The 13,615-nt window shown below is 50.7% G+C and overlaps 1 protein-coding gene across 4 annotated transcripts; it reads right to left on the bottom strand.

The window, feature by feature from the left end:
* Positions 1-1,791: 1,791 nt before the first annotated feature.
* LOC148814080 (protein yippee-like 2) lies at positions 1,792-13,365 on the bottom strand. Of its 4 annotated transcripts, XR_016086120.1 has the most exons (7): positions 13,120-13,364; positions 7,365-7,595; positions 6,087-6,161; positions 5,318-5,361; positions 4,907-5,015; positions 3,346-4,045; positions 1,792-2,626 (listed from the first exon to the last, which is right to left on the bottom strand). XR_016086120.1 is itself a non-coding variant. In XM_088906662.1 (6 exons), the coding sequence occupies exons 2-6, from the start codon at positions 7,479-7,481 to the stop codon at positions 3,956-3,958; spliced, it is 435 nt and encodes a 144-aa protein (XP_088762788.1). In that variant the 5' UTR covers positions 7,482-7,595; positions 13,120-13,365; the 3' UTR covers positions 1,792-3,955. The 4 variants fall into 4 exon arrangements, 2 of the variants coding, with proteins under 2 accessions (XP_088762788.1, XP_088762789.1); XR_016086121.1 differs by lacking the exon at positions 6,087-6,161 and having other exon boundaries at positions 13,120-13,357; XM_088906662.1 differs by having other exon boundaries at positions 1,792-4,045; positions 13,120-13,365.
* Positions 13,366-13,615: the final 250 nt, after the last annotated feature.

A 13,615-nucleotide genomic window follows, 5' to 3' on the forward strand; every position in this document is an offset into this window, starting at 1 on the left:
CAAGAACAGCGCCCAGTCTGTGAGCGAGTGCCGAGGGCCGAGTCAGGCCTCCCCTGTAACCAGCCTAGTGAGACTCCCAAAGCAATCAGCAGAAGTGGCCACCTCAATCACCCAGCGGCTGCCCACCAGAGCGCTTGGAGGTCATTATAGCCGCACGAAGCAGGCCACCCTCCGTTTTTAATGATCCCTCTCCAGCATGATGAGTCTGGAGTCGGCAGGAGGGAAACCTCAGCCCACACAGGCTGTCTGCACGGCTCTCCTAGGGAGATGGCGGCCTGTGCTGCAGAGAGGCTCGTGTCTCACATCCACCCTCCACTCCTTCCACAAACTGGACCTGGGGTCCCCAGGCCTGAGAGCTTTAGGGTGTGGGGGGGAAGGGGTCCACCTTTCCGAGGACGTATGGGTAGGAATTCTCTTAAACACCTTTTAGTATGTAAATTTACTCTGTTGGAAAGAAAAATGAATTCAAAGATATTTAAAAGGTCGTGAGCTGAGAATGTCAGTCTATAACTGCGAGCAAGGCATCAATCTGCAATTTCCTACGCATTGCAACAAATAGTGACTCAGACAGCACTTCTGCCACGGCTCTTGGGTACAGGCTCTGGCGTCGTGTCGCCACGAGCAGGAGCCAGGCCCCGTTTGATTCAGCCCTCGAGGAAGCAGGCAGATGGAGAGAATTCTCCTGCATCGCTGTGCCGCAGAGCGCTGCCGACACGTGTATGAGCACACACACACGCACACACAGTCCCCCAGCCTTTTCAAAACGCAGGAGCTGAAATTGGACACTCGCCTGCAGGGGCATGACGCAGAGCTAAAGATAGACCCCCAGCTCCGCGTCGGCTCTCGCCTGCAGGCCCAGCACAGATCACCGCTGGCCTCGGCCCCTGGTGGTGCAGAGCCCTCGCCAGGCACCCAGCATCTTGATTAAAACTCACCCCTAGCTCATTGTGCATGTGTTTGAAATCAGGTCAAGATCAGTAAGTTGTAACGTCATAAAGGTATCCCTACAAAAAAAAGATCTAAAAGGCTTATTTAGATTTGAGGACTGTAATCACATGCAACGGACTGGAGTCTCGCTCTCCTGCTCTCTTTATTTGGGAAGATCAGCGGTCTGCTACCCAGGCCAGCCTCTCTGCTGATTACTCAGAACCTTGTTGCTAGGAGATGTGTCCCTTGCAAACATATGACCATCTGGTCTTCTAATAAGGAGCCTTTCCCAAGGAGCAGCTCCTCCGTGCTAATCCGCTCCGGAAGCAGGGAGCAGGGCGCCGGGACTCGGGCTTGAAACCACAAGGACAGCGAGACTGCTCAGCCGATACCCCCCAGCTCGTGCATTCAGAGAAGAAGTAGCATCAGTCTAATCCTGCCACTGATTATACCTGGAGTCATGATGAAGAGTTTGAGAAGAGCCACTGGACTACAGGACACCTGCAGAGCACGACGTTAGTGCACCTCTTCTGAAAAACAGCAAGACCGAAGCAGTCCTTAATGCAGGCGAGACAGCCGGACAGCGCCGGTACCCACTACTGCCGCCCACAACAGGCCACACACCAGCACACCGGGATGAGAGCAGAGCAACATGCAAACTACACACCGACAGTTTCCAGACCAGAATAAAAACCCAGGACTCACCCTCTGTGAGGTCGCAGCACCTTCCTACTGCCCCTAAACTACATCTGTTCAAACAGTAAGTGGACAAGCTGAATAATCACACTGGTGCCTCACAGCTGTCTGTTAGAGCCGCCACGAGCTCTGCTGACAGAAGACCAGCACACGGGGCTCACCTGGGGGTTTGATATGATGAGAGTCTTTATTGATGAGGTTCCAATAACACTGTCATCACCTCTGCGTCTTTTACAAAAGACACAAAATTAAAACATTTCCGATTTGTAAAAAAGTAGCAAATACACAGTTCACCCCCTGAGGGGCTCAAGACAGAAAGCACAGCATTATACTACAGAATAACTAAAAAAAAACACATTAAATATGACTATTTACATTGTGTAATATATTATAATGTTCACATTCAGAGTGAATATATATATATATTAACATCTGTAGTTTACAATAGCGGACAATGCATTATCTCACAGAGAAAGGGCTATCCACTAAGAGCGGCTTTCAGCCAATCACAGAGAAGGGGCTATCCACCAAAAGCGGCTTTCAGCCAATCACAGAGAAGGGACTATCCACCAAAAGCAGCTTTCAGCCAATCATAGTCCTTGATATGCACAAGCAGAATCAGTTGTGTTTTTTCTGGTCAGCCAATCATAGATGTGTAGGCGGGATCTTTGGTTGTGCTGGGTTTTTCAACTGGTTAATTCCCCTGTCAGTCAGTTGTCTTGGTTTCCAGGGGTTCCAATCACAAACAAGAATGATTAGGAATTTCTTCCCTTTAGAGCCACTGGTGTTCACAGACTGCAAGGAGGCAGCGTAACAACACACAAGAGGCAAAACGCTGCAGTCACTTACCAGCCAAGTGTTTACACTATGAACTACTACTCTTTATCAAAGAAATTCTCATGTTTGTACTTGCTCTTGGAATAACACAGGTAACTCAGCTTGGGGAATCCGACTCCAGTCATCAAAGGCCACAGTGTTTTCTGCCCAAGTTAAATTTTCTGAGCTGGAAAAAAAAAAACTTTAAAGTCCTTCAGCAGTTTCATGATTAAAATGAAATAAACCAAGAACATTAAAGACTGCTGCCCTGGCACCAGCAATGTTTAAAGATGCTGAACCGCACTGAGGCAGCAGGAGCACAAGAGTGTGTTCGGACAGGGGACCAGAACTGTCTTTGATATTTGATTGTAACTGAACAGATCTGTGGGCCCAAACTCACCCATGCGGGGTGGAACAGAGGGACTCGGCTCTCCCCAGCGGAAGCAGCCGACACAAACGGTGGACACCCACCGGCAGACCTGCTCGGCTGGGAGTACAGGCCTGGCCTGGAATCTTCTCCGCATGCAGGGACTCTCTGAAAACACCTACCTGGAAAATCCGACACATCGTCCTAATAGGAGCTGAAGACACACTGCTCACGGACAGTCAGTGGGAAAGACAAACAGCAAACAGCAGACCAAACCGGTCTTCTGTCCACGAGAAATCAGTGACAACTGACTGCAGGCTTTGCTTTAGCTGCTGCACAGTGAATCTGCTTTAGATAATAACGCCTTCGAACTGGCAGTGGATACATCTCATCACTGAAATGGTAAAGAAAGGGGAAAGGGTCTACAAGGGCCCAAGTAAGTGCTGAATAATCAGCAATTCAGGGAGAAGAGGTCAGAAGGGTGAAGATCTGAAGACACTTGACTCAGAACAACGTTTACACACATTCCTAAAACTCACCGACAACAATATCTTGCTTTATCCTGGATGCTTCAACCTTAACCTTCCCAGCAGGCACCTGTCTGGAGCTCTGAATCGTCTGCCTCCATGTTGGGGACGTGAGTGTTATTAAAGAGAGGAGAGACCAGGCCTGGTTCTGCAGAGAGACAACTGATCAGTTCCTACAGATCACCCTCAGATCATCAGTTTTTACACAGCTGAGTACAGACCCCAGTTTCAATCAGTAAGTACCACGTTAACTCGGCCAGCTTTGGGTCAGGCTGAAACGAAGAGTGAAATTTAGAAAAGGCTGAACTGAAATGGCTCCAAGTCTACTTTTCCAAACGGACGACTGGAGGGTGACCTGTAACGCCCACTTACAGCTGCCCCTGTGCCCCCCTCTCTCTCCCCTCCCCCACCGTGGAGCCACACGCATTGACCCTTGACCCCTGTGGTGCGGCGAGGAGGAGAGAGAAGGGGGTGCTTGCACTCGTGGCAGAGGGGCACAGGAGACAGGCGCAGCAGGGGCTCCCTGGGGCTCCCTGGGGCTCCAGCCGGTGCTCTTCTCCCCCGTGAGCAGGGGCCCCGAAACCAGACGCTTCACCCCCTCCCTGCTGCCGGAGCGCCGCGCTCAGTCCCAGCCGTTGTCCTTGATCATGTGCGCCAGCTCGATGATGAACTTGCCCTCCTTGTACTTCTGGCTGCTCTCGAAGGCATGCTCCTGCAGGGGGCGACAGGAGACCGGGGGTAATCCGAAGGGCCAGGTGTCTCCCCCCGTGCTGACAGATTCAGGGGACATGTCCTGCTCAAGCACGCAGGCGCTGCTGGGCTACAGAGTTTCATCGGTACAGCTTGCAGCTGTAATCCCACAGGACACTGGCTGCTCCTTGCAAGAGGCTGGTGTTGTACACTACGGTAAAGCCACAATAAAGCACAGAGAAACTGTGGTAAAGGCAAGGGAAAGTACTTTTCCCTTTTAAAAGTACATGTGTGGTAACCAAGACACAAAACTTCCAATCAAGAGGGCTTTCATTAAGGCTGCAACACAGAAACGTCTTTCACATGTGACTCTGAACTCTGGTCTGATGCCACTGACAGTTTCTCCTTCCCCTGGGTATCAGCAGACATGAGAGGACACAGCGTCCTACTGGCCAAGAAGCACAGCCTGAGAAACGCAAGTCAGCACCGCTGGCAGTGTGTCAGCGACACAGAAAACATCCTGCCAGGATTATTAATATCTCCGCAGCACAGAGCCTACATCCACAACGCCAGACGAGATCCCATGACGCCTCCTGCCCTCCGCTTACTAGAAAGTGTCTTGCAGCGCTCTTGTAAAATATTCCCATGTAACACTGAAAATAAACAAGTGCTCAAGCCCGGGGTGCTTGCAGGGGACAGTGGGGCTCACACAGTAACAGGTGCGCTTGATTTCCAACTACTCGAGAGTTGGACATTCAGATAGAAAACTGAATAGTTAAAAGGACATTTCCAGTGTCTATAAAATAAATAAATAATAAATCATGTTATTAGATTTTTGATGGTGCTGCATCTGAAAATGGGGACTCGGATGGAAGAGACTCACGTATTTCCAGCCCAGCGTGGTCTTGCAGTTCTCGCAGTAGATGTCAGCCACAGCATGCAGGCCTGTCAGCAGCACCCTCTCCTCTGCCGGCCCACAGCCCACGTTCACCCTGCAGGGAGAGCCACCGAACATGAGTACCCACACCCTGCACCCACTCCCATACCCTGTACCCACACCCTCATTCTGCACCCTGTACCCAAACCTCACCCTGTACCCACTCCCACACCACACCCTGCACCCACCCTACTGTTTTGTATGGGGTGTTTATATCAGCCTTTTTTTCGTATTCTCTGTCATTTACATTCATACACATTTCAACACAAACCCAGGATAAGCGCTCCCTAACATCGCAAGCCTCTGATGTGTGCAAATGTGTTACCCAGCCACAGGGGTGCGAACGAAGACACTCACACAGAGTTGAAGAGATAGGCCCGGCCCTGGCTTCCCTGAAAAGACTGCAAGACAGAAAGAAAAGACTCACTGTGAACTGGAGTTGATGTCTCTGGGAGGACAGCAAGACTCAGTGAAGAGCCAGAACTAATAATACTGTCAAAGAGAAATATTCCTGCAGTATTACTGGAGACACTACACTTTCTAACCAAAACATGAGCTCTGTTCCTCTCGCCCTTGCCTTATCAGTGTGCCAGATGAGGCCTAAATGCATGCTCCAATACTTTCAGACAAGCTAATGGGAAATTAAAACATGAATTTGCATTTCTAGTTTATTACTGTGAACACAGATGATGTAATTCTTCTACAAATTAAAAAAAAACTATTGTCATTATGTACTTATAAAGTTATTCTTCTGCACTGCCCCACCACAATCTTAGATGGTATTTTCTACAACAGTTATCCTTTCTGTCCAAAGTAGTAAACACAGCCCAGCAGGTAGAGTGTCCCCTGGTTCCTGAGGATTATAAAGTAATAGCAGACCAGGCCTTTTTCATCAATGCACTGTTTTATGGGAAAAATAAAGGCCTCAGAAATTCCCGTATCCTCGCGAGAGGCATGATTCTCAGTGCACATGCCTGTGCAGCATCACCATAGGCAACAACAGGCCTGAACCTGATGACACTGAGTCACAGGTTTACAGTACATCCCATCGAGCAGGTGGGATTCCCTGGAATTTCTCATCGGACGCAGTTCAGTGCTGCCCAGATCTCAAGCAGAGCTGTATCACCTGTTGTTGGCTACGTGGTCCCATATCTCCTCGGACATCCGCGAACATCTTCCAAGGACGATGCAGCTGTACTTGCTGCAGAGATGGACTAAGCTTTAAACGTGGTTATTATCTATTTTATTTTAATGCAGGTATTATCTGTTTTTTGTTAGAGCTGTATATTACAATTCTCTTTTGTATGGTGAAAAAAAGAAGAGTGATCAGCTATTGGTCATTGTTCCTGCCGCCTGTGAGACAGAGAGGGTCTGTTTAATGTTACTGCCTGGGATCCATTGAAAGCTTTGTATTAATCCAAGCATTGAATTATTAAAAGATAGTGAGCCAAATGATCAAAACACAGATAACATCAATGACATTTAAAATTAATCATATTCAAAAGTATTCAGTAATTCTTTGGCAGAAAGATTAAACCTGGGACTGCAACCAGAAAGGAACACACACAGACACCCATCAGCCTGCCCTTCTTTAAAAGGTGGGAGGAAGATACAGTAGGTAAACCATGCAAACTCCACACAGAAAGTCTTCTGTGCCGGACTGACCTGCCCCGTCACCGTCTCACACCTATTCAATAATTCTCACTCACACTCACACACACACACACACACACACACACACACACACAGGGGAAAGCAGTTCAGGATTATCTCCGGACACCCTGGACTCCCTAACAGGACCCTGGGGTTGGCCAGTGCTGGCCGCTCTGTTGTCAGACACAGACACTCACACCAGGGCCAGTTTTAACACAAACATACAAACTCATCACATAGGGCAACCTTGGAACTGAATCCAGGGCCCCAGCACTGCAAGGCAGCAATGCTGACCACTGTGTCCCAGCATTCAAAATTTCCCACGTAAATATTCAGATTTGTTTTTAAGATCAAAAGTTCTATTTTTTTTCACATCTATTACATGCATCCAAAGTCATCTTATTCTGAGATGACATTAGTCACTAGAAGATGCCACACGTCTTTAAGACTCGGATCACAGTGGATTGATCAGCACCACAATCGACAGACCTTCTGGATTTCATGTATCAGGTATATCCTGACCAGCCAAGAAACGTGTTAAAAACAGAACCAGGAGTCAGCCAGGGGTTATTTTGTATGCTGTGACATTCAGTTTCTCACCCCCCACCCCGCCCTCTCCCTTGGTCCCACTCCGCCCTGCCACGCCCACTATTTGACCCCGCCTCTGCCCCCACCCACTCCCCGACCTCGCCCACTCATCAACCCAACCTCTGCCCCGCCCACTCCCTGGATCCGCCTCCGCCCCCAGCACCTTGGAGATGAGCTCATCATGGTTGGCCAGGTGGGCGCGGCAGTGGACACAGCTGTAGGTCCGGTGGCAGCTGGGCAGGTAGGCCTGGAAGGTCTTGGAGCGCGTCATCCTGACCATGGGCGGGGTGGGGGGGCGGTGCGGGAAGGGACTGCCGGCCCAGGACGGCTCGCAGGGGAAGCACCGCAGCACGCAGGTGAGGGCCGTGGTGGGGCGCGGGTGGGCGGCACACACCTGAGAGCAGGACACAGCACAGATCAACAGACCATGTGGTCAGTCCTAACCTTCCCCACACATCACGCGAGTCACATAACGAAGAGCTCAGGCAGAGGCTACTGGAGCTGTCTCAGGCCAGTCTAGAAATTACACTTCCCCCGCTTTGCAAAAACAAGAGAGGGGGAAAAAAACGTTGATGCCGAGGCTCATCTGAGCTCATCCCTCCGAGTCGACTTGCTTGTAAAGCCTTGTAATCAAGGAGGCGGCACACCTGCAGACCCTGCAACTCCTTCAGCTACTGTGCAACTCCCGAGCTCTCACCAGCAGGACTGCACCGCCTGAGGCTCTGCTCCGCAGGCATCACATCAAAAGCACCTGTTGTTGAGCTCTGCTCGGCTGCAAGCTGTCTGAACTCACCGGTGGTCTTTTGCCTTATTTACAACGGTCACCTGTAACAAATTCTGCACCTAATTTGTGCTTCATTGGTCTGCTCAACTGCTCCCCTTACTGCAGCGCCGTTTAACAGCCTCCTGTGAGGTAATAAGATTCAACTGAATAATGTCTCATTGTAACTTATGCCAATGTGCTATTACATTTTAATTCCCTTAGGAAAACAGGCTACATCCACATGACTATTCACCCCTCTGGCCAGTCTGCATCCAGCTACTCCAGCTGCCAGCGACAGGAAAGGTGCTGCTTGTACTGTCAAGCCCTGCAGGATGCAGACGGATGATGCCTGAACTTTCACCTGAGATACAAACCATATATTGATATTACGCTGTGAAAACAAAAAAAAAATGGTTATCTTGGAAATTTGGTCGAAAGAGGCACAGCTGCTGGAATCCTCTCCTGGCAGCACTACTGTTTGTAAAAATGTCTCGATGGCGAAGAAACACAGAGCAGCTCGGTGGCGTTTGTCCTGACTAGCAGCGCAGCTCAAGAGAAGCCGAGGACTGTGCTGATGGAACGAGGGGCTGGCGCAGTTCCTTGGAACTAACGTCTAACCCTTCAGCTGTCATTCACTTCTAAATAAAAGCCAACAGAAATAAAGCAGAGAACTCAAAACCTGTTTAATAAACGCTAGGACTGGTAAGTAGAGTCTGCAATGTTTATATTTTCAGAGCACACAAAACACTGCAAAATGCCAACCTTTTGATTTGCAACGGCTGTGTTAACTTAGTTTAACACATCTATCCAGAACACTTGCTGCTTAGCAACTTAAAACATGTTCCCTCATATTTTAAATATGTTTAACCTTTGAAAACTAACACCACAGCCATGGTACATTGACACCTGCAAATTAAAATCTCTTCAGAAAATGCAAGAGCTTCACCAATTTGTCCTCCATTTTGTCAAAGTCAAGAAAGACACACCTCTCCCAAAATGACTTTCAATTCAAGATTATACCACATACATGAATACAAACAAAATAAACATATAATTAACCAGCCTTTATCACTTTATACGCTTAGATCAGACCGAGAAAGCAACTAGCAGTGAATCAGTATAACTGTGCATGTGATAACATGTAAGAATCTCATACACACAAGAGCTGGCTGTTGGCCCGTCTAGCCTGTTTGATAGCTGCTAACTAATCCAAAGATCTAATCCAGACATTTCCTGCAAGAAGCCGGGGTTTTATCGTCAACGACATGGCTGGGATGTATTAAGAGCTAAACTAAATGCACTTGTATGTAGTTTCCACTGGTGAGCTCTGGTCTGTTTCTCACAGGTCGCTCTGAAGAGACCAGCTGAGCTGGCTCAGCCAGGGTCATCGCGCATTCGGAGCTCTTGGATCAGACCCAAAGGTGACAAGACAGCACAGCACTGGGGCCACGGGACCCTGGGGTGCTGTCTGTGTGGAGTTCGCATGTTCTCTCTGTGGTCATGTGGGTTCTTTCTAGATGCTACGATTTCCTCCCACAGTCCAAAGACTTACTGGTAGTTTAACTGGCAAAACTATAAATGTCAGATAAGACAAATAAACAGCTGACAGGGACTGCAACGCTCTGAGCTCTTGGCGGGCATCACAGCACATCCAGCAGGATGACAAGATTTGCGATAATATGCCGGGAGGCAGATCTCACTGAGGGACTGGGGGGCAGAGCTCACTGAGGCACAGAAATCTCTCTCCTGGGTCTCAGAACTGTAATTTATATGATTACTGCTCTTGTTCAATATGGAAAATGTCATTCAGTCATTCACAGTCCAGATTTATCACAGCATCTCTGCACTGTCCACTTTCTGTCCACTAAAGCAGAACTTCTCCACTACGATCCTTTTCAAACCTGCTCAGGCCATTATTCTCATACTTCCAGCTCTGACTGCTCTTCTGCTCCTGCTGATCAGCAGCTAATTAACGAGTTGGCTGCAGCGAACTTCTGGAAGGGAGCACGTGGCAGTGAGCTGAGCAGTCCAACACTAAAATCTAAATCAAAGCTTAAATCTGAACTGGACAAGCGGCTCCACGGCCGAAACGTTGTGTTCTCTTTCTTCTTTTTTTCAGCATGGAATAAACCTATTACTTGTTCCTAAGCAGTTGTTTTTGCTGCAAACGAGTGTTGTCTAGACTGCATCCTTTCTTGTTGCTGTTTTCTCCCAGCGTAGGTTTAATCATTTCCTTTTGCTGTTAGAATGCTGCAAACACTTATACCCCTCTCCTTGAAAAATGACAGGACATTGTAGAAGTATTCAGACCCTTCCCTGGGGTGTGAAATTACAAAATGGTGCAAAAACATTTTAAACTTATGCATTTATAATATTTAGATTTAAATATTTTATAATGATTGTAGAACTGTGCTCTAACCAAAGACTTCAAAGGGTTAATCTGCTACAAAACGCATGCCTTTTTGTTTTTTCCTAAAAATGTATGGAGTGACAAATATTAACTATTGTTCCAAAGAGTCAGGATTGCTCAGAGCAACAAAATGTGAAAACTGCTCAAGGGTCTGAATACTTTTTCTAGGTACAGCATTTCTTTTTTATAGCTTCTCCCATTTGTAATTCCTGTAAGAAAGAGGACAGGGAATTCCCTCAGCTGTTACACTGCGAGAAATAACTATAAATCAAGACAACCTTTTGAAGACTTTATTTTATTAACACAAACAAGATTATTTTCCACTTTTGTATGCTAATGCCTGGTAATTTCCATTGCTCACGAAGTCCTGTCTGGAAGTATTTTCGTGCACCAATAACACAATAACCCAGAGAAGAAAGAGCTTCCTCCCCAGCAGGAGTTAACCAGGAAGTGACTCACCCTGGTTCTCCGGGCCTCACGACTGAAGGCCCTTGCTCACAGCACAGGCTGAGCTCCGTGACCCCGACACGGCTGGTCTGAACCGTGAGCATGACTCCGGCCAGCTGCGACCAGGATTCTCCAAACCTGACGGCGCGCCAGACGAGAGGTAGGCTTGATATTATTAACAGTGATTCCTGAGACTTGCTGGGTGCTCACAGAGGCTAGCAGTGACATCAGCGAGAGATGCTGCTCTCCACCAATGGGCACAAACTCTCCCGTCAGGCTCTGCGGAGCTGGAATCGTGTCAGAAGCAGGTCCGCAGGAGGGCGTTTTGAAGTAGCATGCCCATGATTCCTTCCCTCCAGACAGGGAGCCCGGAGCTGCTGCTGTGAGCCGAGATGTAAAGAAACAAGGAGTTAATCAGCCAGGCTCCTCTTGCTGTGGTTACGACGCCTGTGGGTTTCTGCACACCGAAAGGCTGCAGTGACATCAGGGAGAAACGCGCTGCTCCTCCAACGGGCTTGAACTCTCCTGTCGGGCTCTGCGAAGCTGGAAAAGCGTCCGCTGGCCAACAGCTCTGCAGGCTGGCCGAGCAGAGAAGCAGGTCTGTGTGCCCCAATCGCTCCTGTGCGAATTCAAGCACCGGAAACAGCCGGCAAGTCCATATTGGTGGAAAATGCTAATCAAACAAAAACCTGTTGAGATCAACTTTTTTTTAAAGAAAACTTGAATTTTCCGTGAACTTCACGTTATTTCAGATGAGGAGCAATATGGAGAGGGGCAGAATGACCAATTCATGGTGAAGACGTCTACGCACACCAACAGGGGGATGGCCAAGATGACCAGTGAGGTCATATGCAAGACGTCCAGTGTCACCACAGCGCCGGCGCTGCTGAGCCCGAGCCCTGCGATTCACACCTCCTGTCCTGGATCCACGAAATACCCAGCACCAGCTGTGCTTTCGCCAGGGAATTCTCTGTCGAGTCCCTCCTCCAGCGGATCTGATCCCTCTTCCTCTGCTCCAGCTGTGTGAGCAGCTGCTCGCGGGTGACCAATCAGAGTGCACGAAGGGCCGCCACGACGTCAGAGGTGAACGGCACGCAGTCCAGCGGGGAGACGAGTGTCCTGTGGGGTGCGGTTGGGTGGGGTGACAGCGATCAGGTGTGAGGAGAGCTTTCTCATTGATTTCTGAATCACCTACCCAAGCTGGGGAGGGAGCCAGAGACTATCGCAGCAGGCAATGGGAGCAAAGCAGGACACACCTGGACGGGACGTATCACTGTATCACTCTCGTGCGGCGCAGGCGCCCTCCCTGCCTCCACACAGCGGGGGGCTGGAAGGCTCTGGGGCTGCTCAGACCTTGAGGTCTCCCTGCCCCCCGAGCGTGCGGACTCTTCTGCAGAGCGACGTGTTCCAAGTCCTTGCTGTAACTCCGATCGCGACTGCAGGAGGTCCGCAGGCCACCGGGGGTCAGCCGCCCTCAGACCGGGCAACACAGCGGTCAGTCGGCTGCGAGAAGCCGACTCGTCTGACTGCGACGCTGTCCTCGGCCCGGGTCCTCCCCTGGGGTCACTCTACCAGCTGGCCAGCTGCAGCAGGTGCACAGGCCAGAGGTCACAGGTCTTCCAGCTGACCACTAAGGGCAGGACACACGTCCGAGGTTCAGCTTAACAAACAAGGCCGTCCCCTGTGCCACCTGTACCCACAGGTATCCCGGGCCGGAGGAGGCCCTGACCCGCGGTCTCGTGTGAAGGCTGCCGTCCGGTACACGACCCTGCCGCACCGAGACGAACCGGACAAACTGCAGGACGACACGAGACCTCTCCCCCGCGTGACCGGGGGATCGCGAGCGGGCGTCGCGCGAGGAGCCCAAGCGGTGCCGCATCGCCAGGACAGCGCGTGCGGCAATCCGGGGCCGCCTGCAGTGCCGAGACCGCCCTCCCGAAATACCCCCCCAAAACAAGAGTACAGCACGACGGAGGAAAATTAACAACAAGCTCTTAGACAACACAAAGCACGTCTTTAATAAAGCGCAGTCTATTACATGCAATTCACACTTTGTAAACGATTCTGCTCTGGTTCCGCAGCAACACCGCGCTGTAACACATGACAACCAACTGCGCGTCCGCAGCGCGGGGCGGCACGAGAGCTGCCACGGGGCAGCCCGCGAGACACGCACGCCCCGCAGCCCGTCCGCCCCGTGCCAGCTCTCGTGCCGCCCCGCGCTGCGGCTGCCCCAGCCCTCGCGCAGCTCCCCCCCCGGCTCCTCATCCTCCCGACGTCGCAGCGCGGCTCGCTGTTTACCTCTGAATGAAAAGCTGTGTTTACACAGGCTGCGTGCGCTCTCCCCCTGGCTCCTGGGAAACGCCAACTGTATGGAAAGCGAGTCCTTCGAATCTGTCCTGCCCGTGTCTCCGTGTCTCCCTGTGTCCCTGTGTCCCCGTCTCCGTGTCTCCGTGTCTCCTGCCAGCCGCGCTGCTCCCGGGATGCGGCGCTCAGACTGAGCTCGTCCGCGAGCCAGCGGCGCACTGGAGCGCGGCGCGCGCCTGACTGACAGCCGCGACGGCCAACGGCGGCCGCCCGCCGGCATAGCAACACTGCGCTCATTGGCCGGCGGCCGACACACCCAGCCAATCGCAGGCCGTATTCTAATCTACCTGCAGAGGGCTGGGAAGCACAGCAGCGTGCGGGGAGCCGAGCCGAACCGAACCGAACCGCGCAGTCCTCCCAGCGCGAAGGGAAAGCGTAATAATTATTCCAAATGCATCCGTTTCCACCCCATAAAATTAAAATCGGGCAT

The sequence above is a fragment of the Atractosteus spatula genome, chromosome 27 (assembly GCF_055471065.1).
Source record: "Atractosteus spatula isolate fAtrSpa1 chromosome 27, fAtrSpa1.hap1, whole genome shotgun sequence".
Classification (NCBI taxonomy): domain Eukaryota; kingdom Metazoa; phylum Chordata; class Actinopteri; order Semionotiformes; family Lepisosteidae; genus Atractosteus; species Atractosteus spatula.